This window comes from Tursiops truncatus, chromosome 8, assembly GCF_011762595.2.
Source record: "Tursiops truncatus isolate mTurTru1 chromosome 8, mTurTru1.mat.Y, whole genome shotgun sequence".
Lineage (NCBI taxonomy): Eukaryota > Metazoa > Chordata > Mammalia > Artiodactyla > Delphinidae > Tursiops > Tursiops truncatus.
Window position 1 is genome coordinate 69,983,113 of NC_047041.1, and position 15,589 is coordinate 69,998,701.

The window sequence follows — 15,589 nt, forward strand, 5'->3', positions numbered from 1 at the left end:
TATACATGTATCCAGTCTTTTTTAGATTTCTTCCCATGTAGGCCATTACAGAGTATTGAGTAGAGTTCCCCGTGCTATACAGTAGGTTCTTATTAGTTATCTATTTTATATATAGTAGTGTGTTTATGTCAATCCCAATCTTCCAATTTATCCCTTCCCCCCCTTATACCCTGGTAACCGTAAGTTTATTTTCTACACCTGTAACTCTATTTCTGTTTTGTAGATAAGTTCATTTGTACCCTTTTTTTAGATTCCACATATAAGTGATATCATATGATGTTTGTCTTTCTCCATCTGACTTACTTCACTTAGTATGACAATCTCTAGGTCCATCCATATTGCTGCAAGTGGCATTATTTCGTTCTTTTTTATGGCTGAGTAACATTCCATTGTATATATGTACCACATCTTCTTTATCCATTCCTCTGTTGACGGACATTTAGGTTGCTTCCATGTCCTGGCTATTGTAAATAGTGCTGCAATGAACACTGGGGTGCATGTATCTTTTCGAATTATGGTTTTCTCTGGATATATGCCAAGGAGTGGGATTGCTGGATCATATGGTAGCTCTACTTTTAGTTTTTTAAGGAACCTCCATACTATTCTCCATAGTGGTTATACTGGTTTACATTCCCACCAGCAGTGTAGGAGGGTTCCCTTTTCTCCACACCCTCTCCAGCATTTATCATTTGTAGATTTTTTTGATGGTGGCCATTCTGACCAGTGTGAGTGATACCTCATTGTAGTTCTGATTTGCATTTCTCTAATAACTTGTGATGTTGAAGCATCTTTTCACGTGCTTTTTAACCATTTGTATGTTTTCTTTGGAGAAACGTCTATTGAGATCTTCTGCCCATTTTTTTGATTGGGTTGTTTGTTTTTTTGATATTGAGCTGCATGTGATGTTTGTATATTTTGGAGATTCATCCCTTGTAGGTTGCTTTGCTTGCAAATATTTTCTCCTATTCTAATGGTTGTCTTATGGTTTCCTTTGCTGTGCAAAAGCTTTTAAGTTTAATTAGGTTTTTACTTTAATTTTTATTGGAGTATAGTTGATTTACAATGTTGTGTTAGTTTTACGTGTACAGCAAAGTGAATCAGTTATACATATACATATATCCATCTTTTTTGGATTCTTTTCCCATATAGGTCCTTACAGAGTATTGAGTAGAGTTCCCTGTGCTATACAGCTGGTCCTTTATGTAGTGTGAAATACTGTATTTCACATTTGAAAGTTGCTAAAGAGAGTAAATCTTAAGTCTCAGCACAAGAAAAAACAATTGTATCTATGTGTGGTGATAGACATTAACTAGACATATTGTGGTGATCATTTTGCAATATATACATATTGAATATGTAATATTGAAACATTATGTTGTATACTTGAAACTAATATAAATGATATATGTCAATTATATCTCAATAAAATAAAGAAAAAAAAGGCTGATGTGATGAAGCTTGATCTAGGAACTAGCAATACTGCTAGTATTGCTAGTATTGCTAGTATTGCAACACTAGGGTATCACTCTAGTGTTTGTTAGAAATGCAGGCTGATGGGATGAAGTTTGATCTAGGGACTAGCAATACTAGTATTGCTAGTACTGCTAGTATTGCAACACTAGGGTATCACCCTAGTGTTTGTTAGAAATGCAGAATCTCAGGCCTCATTGTAGATCTACTGAATCAGAATCTGCATTTTAATAAGACCCCCCAGGTAATCTGTATGCACATTAAAGTTTGAGAAGCAATGGATTAGGGGATTTGACGAAGGTGAACATTTTTGCAGTCGGGATATTGACAAATGATTCTGGGTGAATTATCAAGATCAAAGGTTAGCAATTTTTTTTTTGTAAAGAGTCAGGTAGTAAATATATTTGGCTTTGAGGGCCATAGATTCTCCATTACAACCACTCAACCTTGCCCTTGTAATTCAAAAGCAATCAGAGACAATACATAGGCAAATGAGCGTGGCTGTTGAGAATGGCTGTGTTCCAATAAAACTATTTACAAAAACAGGCAGTTGGGTGATTTGGCCCAAGGGCCTAGTTTGCTGACCACTGACCTAGATCGTAATAAAACTGTTACGTCTTGGTGCCCATGTACAGTGTACTGTGGTTTTCCTCTTTCTGATTACTTACTGTCTCTTATAAGTACTCCTGCCTCCCTCTCCCCCATTCTGAACACAGTGAAGAACTTGGCCAAGTGATGTCCTGTGGGATCCTAGAAGTGAGAAGGAGAAAATTGAAGTGTGAAAAAGCCAGAATCTCCCTGACACCTTTTTTTTTTTTTCCTGGAAGACCAAGGTATGGGGCAGGCTTCACATCAGCTGGTTCTCTGGAGTTGTTTCCCTTTTATTTTCTCCTGGCCTCCAGTAAACTCATTTTGAGCTTTTCCTCTGAGCCAAGAAAAATCAAGCAAAGATATTTTATCCTTGCTTAGACCAGGTTGAGCAATAGCCCCTTGATGGAAGTGGCAGTGGCAGTGTTAATCAGAGAGGAGTTCAGAGGTAACAGGCTGGGGGCTTGAAGGGGTGGAGGGGGCAGAGAAATAATATTTATTGAGCATCTCTTCTCTAACAGTTCACATACATCCTTTGAACCCTTACCGTAAGTTCAATATTATGCTCCCAGGTTACAGATGGAGAAACTGAGACTAATATTGTATCAGACATTAATATAGCACTTACTATGTGCCAGGCACTGCTCTGCTTTACAAATATAAACACATTCAATCCTCACAAGTCTATGAGGTGGGAACTATTATTGCCTCCATGTTATAGGTGAGGAAGCTATGCTATGGAGAGAGGTTAAGTAACTTGCCAGAAGATACTCTACTAATAAAGACAGAACTGAGTTTTTAATCCAGGCAGGGCTGGGACCCAGGTCTGGCTCCAAAGTCTTGTTTTTTCCCTCTCCAAGTTTGGGGTTTTACCTCTTAAGTAATAACATTTCCTTATAAGTCCCTCACATGAGCTCATAGTTCCAGGGCTCACTATCAACATTCCTATTTTTCTCTACCACAAGATAGTCTTTACTAGTATAAGAGATGCTGTTGCCTGCTTTACGGGCACATGACATTCTGAAATACCTTCCTCAGTGATCTCTCCTAATCCTGAGTCTTGCTGTTTCATCTTTGTTTTCCTGTCTTTCTTGTTTTCTTCTTCTTTCACCCCAGAATATTGCTGAGAATATTGCCAGCATCTCAGCCACCAAGCTAGTGTTATTTTTTTCTTTTCATTGTGTTGTTGGACTAATCCAATTTCTCATTTTCCATTCTTCTTCTCCACTGGATTACTAGATAATAGTAATAAATAATATTTATCTAGATAAATAATCTAGATAGATTATTACAAGATCTTTCAGGGTCTCCCCTTAAAGGGTTTATCCCAATTTTTAGGGCCTAGATCAGGCACAGTGTGCTTGGCCCTTTGGTAGATAGTGGGTAATAAAAATGTGGAAGATAGCTCCTGCCTTTGATGTATTTACAGTTTAGTGTTTTCCACAGTGATGGGATGTGGTATTGTCTCCTGACCTAACAGTAACATTGCTTACTAATGGTACATAACCAATACCCCCGTATTAGTATTTCGCATGTTTTTCAAATAGAAATTTAGTCCTCCTATACCATAACCTCTTGAATATACTTTCTTTCTCTAGTGTTTTCACTTTTCAATCTCTCCATCAGAACCGAATATGATTATTTTCCTCACATTTGTCTCTGCTATTAAACCCTCAGTGAAGGCAGAGTCATAACATTCTAGGACTTTCATGATGATAAGGGAGATAGTTTGAGATTTTAAGAAAATGGACAAGTGTTTCCTCCTTAACCTTCAAAAAAGCTTAACCTCCAGGCACTGTTGTAAGTATACAGATGAGAGGTGTGTAAGAGTAAAGACTGCTGGTCTTGGAATCCAGAGACCTGAATTATAGCCATAGCTCAGCCACTAAAGTGAGAAGGGCTAACATTTACTGAGCACTTACTATATGCCTGTCACTTTTCTATTAACTTATGCTGTAAGGAGGAGGGTACTATTATTCTCATTTTACAGACAAAGAAAGTGAGGCACAGAGCACTTAAGTAACGCTGCGAGACAAGGAATTGGTTTGACATAGGCAGTCTGGCTCCAAATTTGTGACTTAGCTACTATTCTCTATTACTTCCTGATAAAAAAGAAGCTACCATTACTAACATATATGCAACAGGTTCTATACTGGTTTTCTGGAATCTTATCTAATCTTCACTAACAACTCTGAGGTATATACTATTTTTCACAAGGGAGAAAACTAAGGCTTGGAGAAAGGTGCCATTATTTGGCAGACTTAAGTTTTGAAACCAGCCTTGAGGCTCCAACAGCTTCTCTAACCCTCGACCACTAATATCTTTGAAGCTGAGTTTTCCTATCTTTAAAATGAGGGTTGTGGAGTAGATGTCTCAGTTCTATGAGAAGGGTGTGAAGAAAAGACAGATGTCCGCAGCTGGGTGTGAGACAAGGTGAAATAAAAGCAATCAAGCCATAGTGGCCCAGGGCCCAGCAAAACGGGAGTGGGTGCGGTTACAAATATGAGGAAGATTCCCGCCATGGAGGAGGCCCGGGGTGTTAGACCCAAGCGAGGCCTGCGGGCGAAAACGAGCCTAATAGCCTGTCTCTGACCAGTCCGGGAGCTGCCGGCGCGGACCAGCGGCCGAAGGGGAGGAGATACCTGGGTTTTTGTCCGCGTCCCGGGTAAGCACCTCACCCACCCAAATCCTGCTCCACAGGACTCTCCATGAAAGCCAGAGAAGGAAGGGGCGCGGCTTCTCAGCCCGCGCCGCAGAGCGCCACGTCCCTCCTGGCTCACCCTCCCCGGGGCTCCTACGCGTTAGCTCTCCACACCGCCCGCCTCCAAGCCCTCCGGCGCGGCCTGGTCTCCGCCCTTGCCAATCGGCACCTTCCACTCTTCGGGTAGGACCAATTAGCGGCTGCTGGGGCCCGGGGCGGTCGCCATGGCAGCAAGGAGGCGGGAGCGCGCGGTGGGTAGAAGTACAGACCAGAGCTGCCGGCTGGGGGCTGGAGAGGCAGGTCCATGCGCTGCAAGCGTTCAGCAGGCGGAGCTTCGCGTGTGGAGACGCGGCTTCGTAAGGCCGGCGGTCTCGAGGTGGGTGAGGATCTGCACCGCGGGAGGCTGGGGTGGGTCCTGAGATAAAGCTCAGGTATTCGCCTACGCTGCCCCGGCAGTAAGGATGGTGGGAGCTCCACGGTTGGGCGGGCACGGTGGAGAGTGGCTTCCAGCTCGAGCTTGAGACGCGAGGTCTCTTTCTCCGTTCCACTCGCTGCCGGGCACCCATGCTTTCTTTGCGGTCGATGAAAGTGGCAGGCTCTTGGCGAGGAGCAGGCGGGGGGGGGGTGGTGAGTGCAGGTCCAAGTCCCAGTCTGGGCTCCAGCCCGGCCTTGGCAGGTTGATGGGCGAGGGAGGTGCCCCCTGGTGAGACTGATGCTCACCACCGGCTGAGGCGCAGGAGCTAAGATAGGCCGGTGAATCCTGCTCTTCTGCCGGTTCTGTTCAGCCGGCAACCGCTGACATTAGGGGAGGAGAAAGTTCGTGCCGGGTGTGGTATTGTTTTCCCTAAGTGACAAATCATTAGGTGTGAGATGATGGTACAGGGTTTGAGAAGGATGGTACTTCCTTGTTGCACCTGCTAAATAGTGACTGAGTAAAATGTGGTTATTGTTGTGGTTGGTGCTGGCAGTGGTCTTGGATGGCAGTTATTTTATAATGTCAAGAAAGAAAATATGGACATAAACCATTGAACCATTACTCTCATTTCTGGGAGACAGAACCTCTTGAAAGTCTCAGTGTCCGCTAAACTCCTAAATTGGATAATGTCCATTTACACAATTGAATAAGTAAGTGCTGCCGTCTAAGCCTTTTATTAAGGCTATTAAATTCATGAGTGACTATGAGCACCAAACTATATATTACCTGGGTTAAAAAAGGGGGGAGGAGGGAGAAGAGAGGTTAAATGCAATTATATCTGATACTCAATGTTGTCTGAAGGATATTGTGGACTTTCCTTATAAGAACTGAAAGAATTGATGAGATATTTGCTTTAAGGAATTCATTAAAAGTAGTATGACTAGTGGTATAATAGATTTGGATCCATTAACTTATAGCTTCTTTTACAGCCTACTTAAATTACTTGTTTCTTAAGACCTTCCCTGGTAAACTCTGTTGCATAGTGTCAGCCAATATCCAGATTCTTGCATCTTGTTCCTCATAGATATTGCCTCGAGACTCATTCTGATTTAAGCCGAGTGTTAGTTCTTGTTTTACAAAACTTGAAAACCAAGTTCAACAAACGTTGAACCAACAGATGTTTCAACAATTCTTCCTCAGTTAGTAGAGTCAAAATTTTAAGAAAAAAATGGAAATTAGAATTAGAAATGAAATCTCAAATAATATCCCTCTTGTTATTAGGGTAAACATAGGAACTTCTGGGCTTCCCTTGTGGCGCAGTGGTTGAGAGTCCGCCTGCCGATGCAGGGGACGCGGGTTCATGACCTGGTCTGGGAAGCTCCCATATGCCGCAGAGCGGCTGGGCCCGTGAGCCATGGCCGCTGAGCCTGTGCGTCCGGAGCCTGTGCTCTGCAACTGGAGAGGCCACAACAGTGAGAGGCCCGCATACAGCAAAAAAACAAACAAACAAAAAAACCCATAGGAACTTCTGTTTCTCATCTTGGTCTTTAAATTCTCCATGATCTGGTCCTGCTTTTCAAGATAAGTGAAAAATTCATTTGTCTCCTTGTGGTTACCTATGTTGTTCTCCTTCTATTTTAGTTTTACCCATTTTGCAAGGGTGAAGTCCATGTTGTGTTTACCTTTCTATGATCTCCCGAGGTACTTATTGTTCATACCACACATTTTGTATATACCCTTTCAGTATGCTTTTTGCCAAGTTGGTTTGTGCTCTGTAAATACCAGTTAAAATGAAATGCACAATTAAGGCAATAAGGGTACCTTTCAAAACACTAGTTATTGATTATGGGCACTAATATAGAGTATCAGTAACATGATCAATACCAGTGTCTTTTTATTTTGGGATATGTTATGTACCTCTATAGACATACCAAACTAATTTTGTGTTATTTGGAATAATATTTAAATTCCTTTCCACTTTCTAAGGACCCTTTAGATGACTGAAGTGTGCAAAATACCCTTTTAAGTACTGGGTAGCTGGAGGAATCAAGTGTAGGATTTCAAAATGTACTGAAAATAATTCTTAAAGTCAATAATCTTTTAAGTATTGTAATTGAGTTGACTATATTTGGCATGATAGATGATTAACTTTTTCTAAATAATTGAAGGTCTAGAAAGGGGAAATTGTTATTTTTCTGTTTAATACATGCAATTAGTTTATAGGCTTTAAAAAACAGGCTCCTAACAATTTAAAATAATTCATTCAAGGAAAAGTGTTGATCACTTTAATGATTTTCAATCTAAAAATTTTAAAAACCACCACAATATGGTAAAAAGTACATTTACTTAGAATTAAATGGCCAGATTCCAATCCTGGCTCTGCCAAATGATCTTGGCCAACTCGGTTAACCTCCCTGTGCCTTATAACCTTTTATAAAAGTAGGGTCTGAAGCGAACAACCTCTAAGATCATTTCTGGTCCCAGCATTCTCTGATTTAAAAAATTTAAAGCAGCCTAATGGAAAATGAGATAGCAGTTGCATGCTTTTATTTTTGGCAGTTTTGTGTTTGTTTGTTTTTTCTTTGTTGTTTTTGGCAGAGCTTCTTGACATACTGTATTTTAATTATTGAAGTACAGTATGTGTAAATAATGAAGACATTGTAATTTTAATAAATTTAAAATTCTTACTGTTGCTCATATGTTTATTGAGTATACATATGAGCAACAGTATCTGCTTTTCAGAAGCCTTATCATCAAGGATACTGTAGGGGAGAGGGAGAGAGAAATTAGGAGTTTAAGATTAACATATACGCACTACTACATACTACTATATTAACATATACACACTACTATATATAAAATAAACAAGGACCTACTGTATAGCATAGGAAACTATATTCAATATCTTGTAATAACCTATAGTGGAAAAGAATCTGAAAAAGAATAAATATAAATATATATATATAACTGAATCACTTTGCTGTATACCTGCAAGTAACACAACATTGCAAATTAACTATACTTCAATTAAAAGAATGGTTAATTTAAAAAAAAGAATACTGAAACTGTCTTTTAAGGTTGGAAAAAAAGGCAATATACTGGTTTTCTTGATTGGTGTCCTTTTCTACAGATATAAGCAGCAGAGACACTAAGATCTATGCTGATATCTTGATACAGGGAAGGGTTGGAGTCCAGCTCAGCTGGTCATACATCTGATGTTTTATTTTTTTTAATTTTTTAATTTTAGAAAGTTTCTTTTTTTCATATATATTTTATTTTAAATTTTATTTATTTAGTTGTTTATTTTGGCTGTGTTGGGTCTTCGCTGCTGCTCGCAGGCTTTTCTCTAGTTGCGGCGAGCGGGGGCTACTGTTTGTTGAGGTGCGCGGGCTTCTCATTGCGGTGGCTTCTCTTGTTGCGGAGCATGGGCTGTAGACGCGTGGGCTTCAGTACTTGCGGCATGCTGCGCTCAGTAGTTGTGGCTCGTGGGCTCTAGAGCGTAGGCTTGGTAGTTGTGGCGCATGGGCTTAGTTGCTGCACGGCATGTGGGATCTTCCTGGACTAGGGCTCGATCCTATGTCCCCTGCACTGGCAGGCGGATAACCACCGCGCCACCAGGGAAGCCCAGAAGCTCTGTTTTAATTCCAGAGAGGAAGAGATTGTGTTCTTCTTTTGTTGCATGTATTCTTTTCATTGGCCTACAGCTGCATCAGGACTTTGGCTATGGCAATGCTCAGAGGAGAGCTCTAACATGGCCTTTCAAAAAATGACATTTAACGTTGTATGTCAAACTGGTTTATTGCTTTTTAAGTTCAATGACTTTGGGTGTTTACAGCACAGATTTAATTTAAATATATAGATATTAAATTTTCAAGACAGGAAGGGCATTACTGTTTATGGAGCATTTACTATTGCCAGTACTGTGCTAGTTACATTGTATTCATTCTTATTTTCATCCAGTCAAAAACTTATGGAGAAGTATTAGTTCAATTTTATAGATAGGAAAATCGAGACTCAGAGAGTCAAATAGCTTGCCAGTAAATGAGGGTGTTTAGGATTCAATCTGCTGTTTATTTTTATTTTTTTATATATATATTTTTTGCGGTACGCGGGCCTCTCACTGCTGTGGCCTCTCCCGTTGTGGAGCACAGGCTCCGGACGCGCAGGCTCAGCGGCCATGGCTCACGGGCCCAGCCACTCCGTGGCATGTGGGATCTTCCCAGACCGGGGCACGAACCCGTGTCCCCTGCATCGGCAGGCGGACTCTCAACCACTGCGCCACCAGGGAAGCCCTGCTGTTTATTTTTGACCATGCTGTGTTAATAAAAGTCATGTGCCTTTCCGACATATTACATGCATATGATTACTCTCCTGCTTAGATAATTTTATGTTAAATATAGTACCATGAAAAGAAACAAATCTGTGTTCTTAAAACTTGAAGATATTTTATTTCCTTATTTTCTTTACATACTGTTTAGAAATAATTATGTTCACTGGTGAGTTTGCACATGAGCTAACTGCCTTGTATTTTACAGTTAGGTAGTGGATTTCAAAAAAGATTTTGAGATGTTTTGCTTTATTACTGATCACTATGTCTGAGGCTGGGGCCAAGGTTAATTTTTAAAAGTGGTGCTAAGATTAAAAAAAGATTCCAGATAAAGATTTTAAGAAAAATTCCAGTTAAGGATTTAATGGGGAAACTTACCCTATGTATTGAAGTCTCATTGCAGAGGAAAATAAGCTTTTAATTTGAACTTTTCTTAGTTATTTAAAAGAGGAGCAATATGGTAAAACCTGGGTACAATAAATGAGTATCTTTGCTTATTCTGGTCTTTGATTCTGTTTAGTTAATATATTTCTTTCCCTTCCCCCACTGGAATATGATACAGTCTCATTCCACTTTATAGAAATTTGGCACCTTTTCTTATCACAGGATTTGACAAATGTTTACACTGTCATGTGCCATTACCACTGTAATAAGGCTAAATTTATGTTTATTTTTAATTTTTTTTTTTTTTTACATATATTTAGAACCTGTTAAGAGTCAGTTCTTGCGAAAAAGCATTGAGCCAGGAGCCAGACCCACCTCTTCACTGACTGATCTTGTGCAAGTCATCTTACCTCTCTGGATCTCAGTTGCCTGATCTGTAAAAAGGAGATAAAAATTCTTTACCTGTTTGAAGGTAAGTGATCAGTTAAGAAAGCAAAAATGAAAACAGACTTAGTGGTGGCTTCAACATAAAATATTTATTTTCTCATGTAAAGTAATTCTTGAAGTAAGCAGCCTAGAATAGGTGTAGTAGCTTCATAAAGTCACCGGGGACCTAAACTTTTTCCAGTTCTTTGATCTGCTTTCCTAAGATGTGGCCCTGGTCCTCGTAGTCCAGAATAGCTGCCAGAGCTCTAACTGTCAAAGCAGAGTTCCAGGCAGCAAGGCAAAGACAAAGAAGGATGCATCCTCTCCCTTTAAGGAGATTATCCTGAACCAACGCTCAGGCTACCAGGGAAGCAGGGAAATGTAGCTGGATACATGGCTGCCCTGAACAAAATTGGGCTTTTGTTATTGAAGAGGAAGGGAAGATTTGGATATTGGCTGGGAAATAGAAGTATTTGCCACAATATGGATCTTTTTCTCTTTCATCTCTGATATCTGTAAGCTGTGATAACCACTCAAAGAAGCTTCAGTAGTTTGCCACGGCAGAACTCTAGTCTGACCATTGTCTCTAGAAGAAAATAACTTTCATCTAATACACTGTTTTTCTTTTGTTATGTTTATCCCATGATTCATTATAGAAGGTTTTCTGTCTTGATTGGGTATTTGTTCTGGTTATTTAAAAAAAATTACCCATAAATGTTCAATAGTAGATGTTGGTTGTGTAGCTAACATTTATTGAGCCACTTGCTTTATGCAAAGTACTATAAAGACAGAGATAAGTTATCCTAAGAGTATCACATAATAAGTCATCAGGAAGTAAATTTATATTGAAAAGTGTAATCCACCTTAAGATACATTTAAATTCAATGTTGTCACGCAATGAACATTTTTACCTTTCTTCTTGGTTAAAAGTTGTGGTTTTTTTAAAACAACTTAACTGTTAACCGTCTTGAAATTTCCTCTTACTTAACTACTAGCCCTTGCTTAACTTACTTAGGTATACCAATATTTTATTTCCTTCCAGACCTTTTTGGGTAAATATTATGTAAATATACCCTATACTTGTCACATGAAATGATTCAATTGCCATTACATCTGTAAAGAAAGTGAATGAAATAAAGTTTTGAGAAAAGGAAACTGAAATTTAGAAATGGAAATTGGATGGGGGAAGAACCTAAAGATTCAGTGAATCTTTTACGAATATTAGAAGGAATATAAGGAGCAAATTAAGACATTTAGCATTTTTAGTCACCTGACTGAAAATGTCTTATTTGCTGAATACTATTTTAATGCCTTAAAAGTTTTTCAATTAACAGAAAGGATCATGCTGCATGTTGCTTTGTAAGCAGCTTTTTTCAAATTGCAATTGTTTACTTAATAGGCTGCCTTCCACACTAGATTGAAAACTCTGTGAGGGTAGGGACCATGTCTATCTCACTTACCTTTGTATCCAGCATAATGGCTGGAATATAGTGAGTACTTAGTAAATATTTGTTAAATTAATAAATAGCATACAACAGATTAAACAAAACGTACTTCAATTCAGTCTTAAATTTAAAAGGAATAGGAGTAAAAGAGGAGGGTTGGGGGAGGGAGGAAGAAGAGAAACAAAAGGAAAGAGAGATAAACTAGTTTCAGTTTTTTGTACTTTTCACACTTCTCACCCATGACCATGCTTTTTAATCACTTCCAGGGTTTTTCTCCTTACAAACAAGCAAAACATGAAACTCTTGAGAAACACACATACACATACACACCCCAAGTAAACTTAATCTGGATAATTACTGGTACGAATCAGTAGTTGAGAAATGTGCCTCTGTTTATGAATGGGAATTTTGATTTGGTGGAGACAGGGAAGGAGAGTTAAACTTATTTTTAGGACTTGGACATTTAGGGAAATTATTTTGTATCTACTGCATGTTAGGAGAGGCTTAAGAACTCTGCTTTTTTTTTTTTTTAATTTTGGCTGTGCTGGGTCTTGTGGTGCACGGGCTTCTCTCTCTTTGTGGCGCACAGGGTTAGTTGCCCCGCGGCATATGGGATCTTAGTTCCCCAACCAGGGATTGAATCTGTGTCCCCTGCATTGGAAGGCAGATTCTTAACCACTGGACCACCAGGGAAGTTCCAAGAACTCTGCTTATTTTGTAATTTTTCTTGAGGCTCTAATGCCTTTGGGATCAGTGCTTTCCATGCTGTCTTTTTTTTTAAATTTGTTTTTTGGCTGTGTTGTGTCTTTGCTGTGCACGTGCTTTCTCTAGTTGCGGTGAGTGGGGGCTACTCTTCCTTGTGTTGCGCAGGTTTCTCATTGCGGTGGCTTTTCTTGTTGTGGAGCACGGGCTATAGGCACACGGGCTTCAGTAGTTGTGGTGCATGGGTTCAGTAGTTGTGGCTCGCAGGCTCTAGAGCGCAGGCTCAGTAGTCATGCAGCAGGGGCTTAGTTGCTCTGCGGCATGTGGGATCTTCTCGGACCAGGGCTCGAACCCATGTCCCCTTCATTGGCAGGTGGATTCTTAACCACTGCACCACCAGGGAAATCCCTCCATGCTGTCTTGAGATCACTGCCTTATTTAGAATTTCATATTATCCTACTTCAGAGCGTTAATTTTCAGTCTATCCTGGTTTGGATCAGTCTGCTGTGTCAGCCAGCTAGTTTGGCCCAATATTTCCTCTTTAGGACTCTGTTCTTATGGAAGAAGAGAGTGATAAAAGAAAGGAGAAGGCCATTCTTACTAACCTGATAGTGGAAGAGAAGTAAATTATTCTCCCTTTCTTTCCATTGCCTCTCCTTATCGTTCATCTCTCCTTCTTTTGTATGGACATTTGTATATTATTGGGTTAATGAAAATCTGTAAACCTATCTCTGATACATTTGACATTATCTTGGTATTTAAAGACATCTTTGTATCGTTACTTTTCTACCGAATGAGCTAGAAAAATTTTCATTTCTTTTGTTATAACAGTTAACATTTATTGAGGGCTTATTAAGGAGTAAATGTTTTAATTAGCTTTAGACTTCAGTAAGTTAATTGTCCTAATTATTTCTAGAATAAACAGTAAAAGATTAGAAACTAATAGAAGGGAAAAATGTATTTTAAAAATTCCTCATCAATCAAAAACAAAATTTTAAAAAACACGCAAGAAAGGAGAGGAGATAAATATTAAAGAGGCAGGATAAATAGAAAGCCGAAAAGAAGATGGTGTTTCATCAACTCTAAGACTCCATTGATATTAAGACACCAGTTTATACTATATAGAACACATACTGCCAGTTAAATTATTACACTGTGCTTTATCACTTATAATTTCATTTTGTGTTTACTGAAAGTGCTTTTTAAGATTCATTTAAACATATAGATTTTTCTCACATCACTTTTGCAGATACATAAAGAAATTACAAGTTAAATAAATTGGTTAAGGTATTCCTAAGGCTTTTTCACATTCATAGTCTGAGTCTTTTGAAATGCTTCCTTGATTCAGAATTGTGAATGTTTGTGTTTTCCCACACGACATTGTTCTCTCTCCTATGAAGAGTGAGGGTAATTTTATTCTGGGAATTTCTTTAAGACCATTTGCCTGGAATTTTCTTCCAAGCCTCTGACATTCATTTTGCAAGCTTTGATGCCAGTGCTTTTCAAAAGATGACAATGGAAAGTTGTCAGATTCATCTTCTTTCCTCAACCTCTCCTTCAGTTGTTTATTGACTAAAATGTTGAGGGGTTATATTTTGTCTAGACATGGCATCAGGAATAACATCAAGTTGTGATACCTTTCCAGGAACCTATTCTTTTTTTTTTTTTTTTTTTTTTTTTTGTGGTACGCGGGCCTCTCACTGTTGTGGCCTCTCCCGTTGTGGAGCACAGGCTCCGGACGCGCAGGCTCAGCGGCCATGGCTCACACGCCCAGCCGCTCCGCGGCATGTGGGATCCTCCCGGACTGGGGCACGAACCTGTGCCCCCTGCATCAGCAGGCGGACTCTCAACCACTGCGCCACCAGGGAAGCCCCCAGATTATTTTTAAAACAATCCCAGGCATCATGTATGCAGCCTCAGAATGCATCAAGAACTAAACTCATACCCTTGGCAGACCACGAAAGGCTCTTGAACATTCAAACCAGATTTAGCTAGCCTTCCTTTAACTCAGCCATAATCCCTCTTTTACATACACAGTAACGTTTTTGGGAAATGCTTTTGTAGTTTAAAATTTAATATGGCAGCAACTTGTGGCCATAGGTGCTTATGCTAGTGTTTCAGTGATATGCTATTCCCTATGTAACCCATTCTCAGGATATCAATCTCTTTAGTACCTTTAGCCTTAGTATATCATTTTGAGGCCTGTGAAGAACACCAGGATTTTTTCAGCATTTCCTATTGACTAAATTCAGCTTTGTTTCTTCGTCAGGTTACATGGAAATTATGCAGCTTCTGTTTAGTCTTGATAGGAAGTCTCTGACAAATTAACATTTGCCTTAACGATTCATGAATCCATCAAATCAGCCTCATGTTCTATAATTTTTTTTTTATTTGTTGGAGGCATTGTCAGTTTCTACTGCCTTCATTTGCATTGTTTGGCTGCTCGTAGATAATCTTGTTGCATCTCAAAATGTAAGGCAGCTTTGTCTATTTGTTGGTATCTTCCTGTCTAAAGTCAGGTGAAGCACTTAAATGTTCTTTTACAAGAAAATGTAAAGTTGCTGTTATTCCTTTAACATCAAATATTTGCTTCACTAATATCAGCTGCTTCATTTCTGTGTTTACAAAATATTTTTTTTTTGGCCGCGAGGCTTGCGGTATCTCATTCCCCGACCAGGGATTGAACCTGGGCCACAGCATTGAAAGCCCAGAATCCTAACCACTAGGCAACCAGGGAATTCCCCAGAATAGCTTTTCATTTCAATGCCAAATCACAATTTAATCCTTTTGAAGATATTTTAAATGGCAATTAAATTCAATTTGTGAAGTACCCAAAATGCAAAAACTCAGTCTGAAGTGATGGAAGTAGGAATAGCTATAATAAAGTTCATGCATGTGCAGGCAGTAAAGATTATGTTGCTCTTGCCACTTAGTCAACCACATTTTAATATTCCATTAACTGAAAAACACTCTGATTTCTGAGATGTTAAACTGAGGAATTAAGTACAATGTCAGTAATTTGATTAAATATAAACAGAAAAAATACTCTAGTTGGAAAGATTATTAGGCTGAATTTAAAAAAAACGTATGAACTGCTATGTTTAAAATGGATAACCAACAAGGAGCTACTG

General features: G+C 39.3%; 2 protein-coding genes across 10 annotated transcripts in view; one reads left to right on the forward strand and one right to left on the reverse strand.

Annotated features, from left to right (window-relative positions):
- LOC141279368 (uncharacterized) overlaps nt 1-5,499 on the reverse strand; it is a 55,920-nt gene extending 50,421 nt beyond the window's left edge. For 4 of the 5 annotated variants that reach the window (XR_012333479.1, XR_012333481.1, XR_012333480.1 and 1 more), the window contains exons 1-2: nt 4,701-4,829; nt 2,139-2,220 (exon numbers count right to left, since the gene is read on the reverse strand). Coding sequence is in view for 1 of the 5 variants with exons in the window: in XM_073808650.1 (XP_073664751.1) it covers nt 2,139-2,220; nt 5,029-5,325 (379 nt within the window). In the remaining 4 variants the exon portion in view is untranslated. Of the gene's footprint in view, nt 1-2,138; nt 2,221-4,700; nt 4,830-5,028 lie in introns of those variants that run through there. The other variant, XM_073808650.1, reaches the window with a different exon arrangement.
- Nucleotides 4,996-15,589, forward strand: part of NUCB2 (nucleobindin 2) — a 59,047-nt gene continuing 48,453 nt past the window's right edge. For all 5 annotated transcript variants that reach the window (XR_012333475.1, XR_012333477.1, XR_012333476.1 and 2 more), the window contains exons 1-2: nt 4,996-5,135; nt 10,206-10,357. The gene's annotated coding sequence lies outside the window, so the exon portion shown is untranslated. The remainder of the gene's footprint in view (nt 5,136-10,205; nt 10,358-15,589) is intronic.